A 6,996-nucleotide genomic window follows, 5' to 3' on the forward strand; every position below is an offset into this window, starting at 1 on the left:
AAATGTAAACGTAAATGTATGGGTTTTGTTAAAATTTAACCCAAATTAGTGAGAGATTTTTAAATGCTCGGTCTGGGTGGGAGGGGGTATAGTTTGCCTCGGGAGTAAAATTGGTGTTTGGAAAGGGGTTTCATGAAAGGATGTAAAGCCAAACGAAATTTAAATTTGTTTTGTTTTGCATAGGTTCCATACCTCACTCCCAGGAGAAAAAAGGAGGGTGTCACCGCGAACTGCTCTGCGGAGGAAGATAAAGAAAATACTCCGTCCGCTGGAGGACCTGGACCCGGGGCGGAGGGCGCCGCGGCCTGGCTTCTGGAGCCCTGGCGAGCCTGTTCTCTATTCCAGATCGCTCGCGCTGCCCTGCTCGCCCGCCTCTTGGTCTCTCGCTGGCTGGACCGATACATCTGCAGATACCTTGGCCCAATCTCTGGCGGCTCCGGGTCCCGTCGCTCTCACAAGCTGCCCCAAACTCCCCAACCCCGCGAGGCCGGAGACCCCAGGCATCCGGAAGCCTGGGGCTCCTTGAGGGAACAGTCCAGGCCCAGCCGCCCGGCGGGTTTCCCTGAAATAGCAAACTTCTGCCGGAAGGGGGCGACCTTGCCTTTTTAATAATCCACAAACTCACATTGGTAGCGAAATAAATCTCTAAAATCCCAAATTTTTGGTTCGTTCTGAAATTATTGCGAACGAATAATACAACGAAACTTTAAGTCCCTGGTAGCGGAGAAGTTAGAGCCCCGGGAGGACAGGATCTCGAGGTCTCTGACTCCTTTTGAGGGCTCCACCTAGGCTGGCTCGTTTAGTCCAAGTGTCAGCCCCTTTTGGGGTCTTTCCTCTCCTCTGGAAGGGGACCCCGCACCATAAAGCCCCCTTCATTTCTCCCGCACCCTGCCCACATCCCTATGTGCACTGAAGTCTGGCCACTTCTGAAGCAGCGAGGGAGGGGTCCGCACACACTATCCTTGAGGACCCCTGAAGTTAAAAGCTACTCGCTTGAGACTTTGCTTAGAAGAGAATGAAAAGCAGGAAGTAACTTCCTCTGAGCCGGGTGCTTTATCAAGGAGCTTAAACGGGACCCGGGTGTTTGGAAGGGTTTGTTTTGTTTTGTCTTTTAATCACAAAATTGAAAAAAAAAAAAAACAAAACAAAATTGACACCTCCCCTCTTCTCCCTTAAGCAGACACAGTCAAGGAGTCCCAACAGGGGAGGGTGACGGCCACCTCTGGAGCCTTTCCCCTTTGGCCCTGGGTTCCTCTTTGGTAAATAGATTAAGGAGAATCTGAGTTGCTTCTCAACTCATTCCCAGGAAAGGAGCCAGGACTAGAATCCCACCTGACAGCAGGGGTTGTAAACGTGCCTTGGCTACACAGGGCTTCCTGGAGAACTAGGAGGCTGAGCCAGCTCTGAGACACCATTGAGACAGTCACCGCCGGCCTCACCAGCTGCTCCTGGCGGTGTCTGGGATCTTGGGTTGTACAGGTCCTCTCCACTTCGAGCCTGGGCTCTGGATCACAGGGAGTGTGTCGGCCCAGGCAAAGGAAGATCCAGGGCCAACCCGCTGACTTGGCGGTGCAGCCAAGGTGGTGAATCCCACAGGGCAGTGGGCCCAGGTACGTGACATGAGGGAGCCCTCACAGAGACCAAGGCTCCGTGTCAGGGTCCTGGGTTCTGCAGCTCTGTGAACAGCATGTCTGCCCCAGGTGTCTACAATTCCACACGTTCAGTCTCTGTCTATGTGGATGGAGAAAAGAGAGTTGGTGCCAACATGATCCTCCACCTACCCAGGATTCAGGGTAGTTGGACCAAACCAGCACAAAGTGAAAAGGAAAGAGATCTGCAGCCACTCTTGCCTAAGACGCCTCACCTGGGTCTTTGCGCTTCTGCCACCCACTGTTTTTTCACTCACAAAGGGGCCTGACCCATCTCCCAGGCTTGGGACCCACAACTTCTCCTGATGTCAAGTAGAAGCAAAGCAGAGGGAGAATGGGTGGTGAAGGGCCATTTTCTGGTTTTCTTTCCAGCCTGGCTATTCCAGCGTGTTTGTGATGTGCCTGCCAATAGGGTAGCGTTCTACTCCCTAGTTCTGTAACTATTTGTGCCTGGGAGGGGGACGTCTACAAGGCCACAAATACCTATTTCATGCAACTCCCAAATGCCCCAATGAACTATAACCTGGACAGAACCACCAGGATTGTTAAGGGAAGACTTGGAAAGTTTAGGGGAGGAAATGAGAGATGATGAATTATCCAGGAGCTTTCTCAAACTCAGTTTTTCTGGAGGCAGGAGGACTCAGGAGGGCAGTTCACTGGCTTCATTTTCACACAAGGACAAAATCTAAGAGTTAAGGATGGGATTTCTGAGACCTCAGCATACAACCCAGGGTGTGGGCAGGGAGGGAGGGAGAGGTACCCCCCAGTGTTGTCCATCCTGCCCAGGGGTCATCTTAGAAAAATGCCAAATGAGCAATGGTAGTCACAGGAGTGAATCTGCCTTTTCTCCTATCTGCTGCAATCACTGGGGTGGGGGACAGGATTTGGAAATGGATGTGGATGCAAAGGAAGCTTCCCTGCCTTGGGTCTCCCTCCAAGTTTATTCATTATCAGTTCAATCCATGCAAGCAGTTTCTCAAGTGCTCTTCAGAGCTCTAGATAAAAATTTGAAACTAATTATCATGGCAACTCATACTGGTTATGGTGACTATTACCACTACCAGGATGAATGATTGTGACTGGCGACAGGTCCTGTGGGTGGTATGTGGCTCTGGTGGATTGGACTGTAACTCTGGGCCTCACTGGCTCCCTAAAACATATGGGGGCACCCAGGCCATCCCTGAGGAACAGCCCAGGAGCTGTGGCCTGGGAAGAGTGCAACCTCTGGGAGCCCCTCGGCAGAGTCCTGCGCTCCAGCCTGGCGCTGGCAGGCTCCTGGTTTCCCTAGGATACTTCCATTTCTCCCCCACTCCCCCAGCCAGGGATCTCCCTCACAGAGTAGTGCTGGTCTTGACCTTGGCAAGGACTTTCTTCTCCTTAACCCGGCGGTTCTGAAACCAGATGGTGATCTGGCGCTCTGAAAGGCTGGTGGCCGCAGAGATCTTACGCCTCTTGTCCTTGGTGATGAACTTGTTAGCTGAATACTCGCGCTCCAGCTCCCGCAACTGCCCCTTGCTGTAAGGAATGCGCTTCTTACGGCCACGTCGGAAGGCACAACCATCAGGAGGGTGCTGTGTGCCTGACTCTGCCATGGAAGAAGAGAGAGGGAGCCACACTCAGACCTCCACCCACAAGCCCACGCACAAACGCAGGCCCTACAAGCTAAGCAATCCTATGGGAGCACCCAGACACAACCACTCCCCCAAAGCACTGGGGGACACCTTGACTTCTGGCTGTTTTCTGATGACCACTTAGGTTTTGAAAGACCAGGTTCCTGCAAGCCATCCTCACCCATCCCTGTCCTCAGCATTGCAGGTCTGCAAACACACCCATCACACCCTGCCAGACCTTTGCCCACAGTCACATATATCCACCCTCACATGCATTTTCAGACTCTTGGCCACTCTCATAGATTCTACAGGCAAATTAAGTGCAGAAAGGAACACATTTCTGCTCCCACTCCCAATACACAAACACACATACACACACCTCCCCCCCCCAACATGCACACAACGCACACACACATACACATGCCCCTAAATTATGACTGCAGGGAATCTAAATTTTCCTTTAGAAACTGAAAAATTGGGATCCCTGGATGGCTCAGCAGTTTAGTGCCTGCCTTCGGCCCAGGGCGTGATCCTGGAGTCCCAGGATCCAGTCCCACATCAGGCTCCCTGCATGGAGCCTGCTTCTTCCTCTGCCTGTGTCTCTGCCTCTCGCTCTCTCTGTCTCTCATGAATAAATAAAATATTTTTGAAAAGAAACTGAAAAATTCATCTGAAAGAAAATGAGGGTTTGTATTCTTCACAGAACATTCAATATCCATGTTCCTACCCACCCCATCCCCATTACTCACTGAATAGAGAGTCATTTAGCCTTTTGGTAGAATTAACCCTGGGATCTGCGAGGTAGAACAGCCTGATTCCCGTCAACAGCAAAAAGAATCAAACACTTGGACATATTGAAAAGCAGGTCCCAAGGCCTCCTAAGGAGATGAAGGTACCTGGTAGCCCACAGCCTTCCAATAGCACCCAGCTCAGGCCCCTCATGCTGACCCTCTGGGGCCTCCACCCTGTCTCTTCAACTGCCTGAACCCTCCTTCAGCGTCCTAACAGCCAACTGATGAGCACAAGCTCCTCCTCACAGGCCCCAAATCTCCCTTCACTTCCTCCCCCTGCGAGCACCAGCACGGCCTACCACCCACAGTCAGCAGCACCAAGGGGACCCAACAAACATAGTGGGGCAAGTTACCTGCAAATGCTGCCTTCCAGAAGGCACTGGGTGGGTTCTGCTCCCCCTGGCAACACATCTGGCCGTTCCAGCCACCGGTGAGGGCCCAGGGCTGGTAACTGTCCACAGGCAGCAGGGAGTCGTGGCGAGGCTCCCCGGGGGCTCCCAGAGTCTGCACCACCGACACATCCAGGTAACTGGCCATTGGCTGGTAGGGTCCCGGGTACCCAGGATAGAAGGCAAACTCGGTGGGTCGGCTGGGGTACTCCTCCCCGGCCGTGGCCGTCTCCGCGGGGTAGGCAGCGAGGGTGGCCGCCTGGGCACAGGGTTTCAGCGAGCTCCGGGCCACCCGGCAGGAGTAGTACCCGCCTCCAAAGTAGCCGTAAGGCACCGGAGCCGGGGCCGCCCCCTGGGGCACCCCGGGGCAAGGGTGGCACTGCTTCGGCGGTTCCGCGGGGCCCGGCAGATCCAGCGGCGCGTAGCTGACAGCGGGCATCAGCGGAGGCGCCGCGGCCGGGTGGGTGGCCAGCGGCGACGGGGCCACGAGATTCCGACCCCCTCCCACTACCGACAAGCCTTCCAGGTCCTTGGCCCCGTCCAGGGTGGCGTAGTCGCCGGGCTCCATGGGGCCGAGGGTCCGCTCATGGGGCGCTGGGGCGGGGGGATCCGGGGGGCACCCAGCCGTCTCTCCCCACCCAGGCCCCGGGAATCCAAGGCGTTTTAAATCGCTCCCAGCTCTCACGGCGCTGCATTCGCTCAGCCCGGCCGCCCTGACGCAGGAGACGCAGGTGCCAGGGCACGCGCGCTGATTGGCCGCGGCCTGCGGGAGGAGGCTAATAAAATCTTCGGGGCAGAAATTGCGAAAATACTTTACCCCTGCTCCTCTCTGTCTCTTCTCCTCCCTCCCTCCCTCCTTCCCTCCCTCCCTCTCTCCCTCCCTTCGTCTCTCCCTCTTTCCCTCTCCCTCACTTTTATTGCCTGTGAAAACAAGAACGCAGAGGAAAGCTGCTTTCCAGTTTGGAGCTACCCAGCTGGGGGTGGGGGGGCGGAGAGGAGGGAGGCGGAGGGAGAGAAGACAGGGGCCATCCCGCCCCCGCCGCCTCCTCTCCCTCCCCGGCTCTCTGTCTCCGGTGCTTTGGCTGGTTTAACGAGAGAATAAAAAGCTCCCCCTATAAAACGTGCGTCTCAAGGGGAAGGGGGGGCGGGGAGTCGGGGGGGGGCGGGGGCGGGAGGCCGCTCTGTGCCTGAAAGGGGAACCTGGGAATGTGCCTGAACCAGAAGAGGCTGGGAAATGGGGGCCAAAGGGTATTTCTGGGAGCCCCCGGCTCTGGGTCCTGGCTACCAGCAACCCGGTTCATTCCAGGTGCCCCTCCTATTCCGGATGCGCGTAATACGCTGCCCAGGGAAGTGCCTGGCAAGCCCCTTCCCCGGGGATCCCAGCTCCCGCCCCGCCGCTCCCGGATCGGGGTGGGGCAGAAGGAGAGGGAGGGGGACAAGAGCTCGGAAGAAGACGGGACATCTGGAGCCTGGGACGTGCAACGGTCAGATCTGAAGGGGAAATGAAGTTTCTAGATGTAGCCTGTGAAAGGGGGGTCTGGATTTGCATTTAATGGTGGGGAGAGAGATATGTAGGAGAGAGGACACGCATGACCTGTATATTCAGAGAGAGAGAGGCAGGGATAGCAGCACAAAGGGAGAAAGAGACAACTTGAAGGAGGGAATGGGAACGGATCTTATAAAATCCTGAAGTACCAGCCAGAAAAGAGGACCTCTTCCCTCCCTCGTTTTCTGAGATCTAAGGAATTTCTGCGAAGCCAGGCCTAATTGGCCATGCATTAGTTGCAGGGGTTCTGGACCCCAAGAAAGAAGAAGCCTGCCCTGTGTGGAGATGTCTAGCCTCTCTGCCCTGGGGTTCTCCTCTTATGTTCCAAGAGGCCCAGGTGACTCACTCTGACCCTGACACATTCCTACCCAAGCTGAGTATCCAGAAAGCCCAGGACCCCTATCTGCTTCCTCCAGGCTTTCCACTTCCTTAGAAGGAAAAAGGGATTGAAGAGAGAGCCCCACCATTGCAAGAATTTCTGGAGGCCCCTCTGTTGAGCCCCCGCCTTTTTTAAAAAGAGATATTTTATTTATTCATGAGAGACAGAGGCAGAGACAGAAGCAGAGGGAGGAACAGGCTCCCTGTGGGGAGCCGATGCAGGACTTGATCCCAGGACCCCAAGATCATGCCCTGGGCATGAAGGCAAATGCTCAACCGCTGAGCCAACCAGGCATCCCTGTTGAGCCCTTTCATACAGAGCAATTCAGAAGACTCAAACCAATTTGTTTCACAAATCTTCAGAGGTTTTGTTTCCTTCGCTACCCCACCCAAATAAAATCCTTCTGAGTCTACTTTTCTAGAACCCCTCAGATTTTCTGGAGAAGGCAGGAAACTTTCCTTTCCACACCAGGGTGGTGACAACTGTGTGGAACAAACCACTCTGACTCGAGGTGGGCTTTGCCATGCCCAACCTTACCAACCTGAACCTGAACCTGAACCTGAACCATCTTTCAGAAAATGGCTCATGCAAACTGAAATTTTCCCAAGCTGTGGGATTGTAGTGGAGATTAT

The 6,996-nt window shown here is 54.8% G+C and overlaps 1 protein-coding gene across 1 annotated transcript; it reads right to left on the reverse strand.

The window, feature by feature from the left end:
* Positions 1 to 576: 576 nt before the first annotated feature.
* Positions 577 to 5,173, reverse strand: HOXB13 (homeobox B13). Its single transcript, XM_025440704.3, has 2 exons — positions 4,404 to 5,173; positions 577 to 3,234 (listed from the first exon to the last, which is right to left on the reverse strand). The coding sequence occupies exons 1-2, from the start codon at positions 5,005 to 5,007 to the stop codon at positions 2,981 to 2,983; spliced, it is 858 nt and encodes a 285-aa protein (XP_025296489.1). The 5' UTR covers positions 5,008 to 5,173; the 3' UTR covers positions 577 to 2,980.
* Positions 5,174 to 6,996: the final 1,823 nt, after the last annotated feature.

Source organism: Canis lupus, chromosome 9 (assembly GCF_003254725.2).
Source record: "Canis lupus dingo isolate Sandy chromosome 9, ASM325472v2, whole genome shotgun sequence".
Lineage (NCBI taxonomy): Eukaryota > Metazoa > Chordata > Mammalia > Carnivora > Canidae > Canis > Canis lupus.

Excerpts from the sequence above, each read along its gene's own strand:
- HOXB13 (XM_025440704.3), bottom strand. The coding sequence starts at position 5,007 with ATGGAGCCCGGCGACTACGCCACCCTGGACGGGGCCAAGGACCTGGAA. Across the intron at positions 3,235-4,403 it reads CTGGAAGGCAGCATTTGCAG|AGTCAGGCACACAGCACCCT; the intron begins GTAACTTGCCCC and ends CTTCCATGGCAG.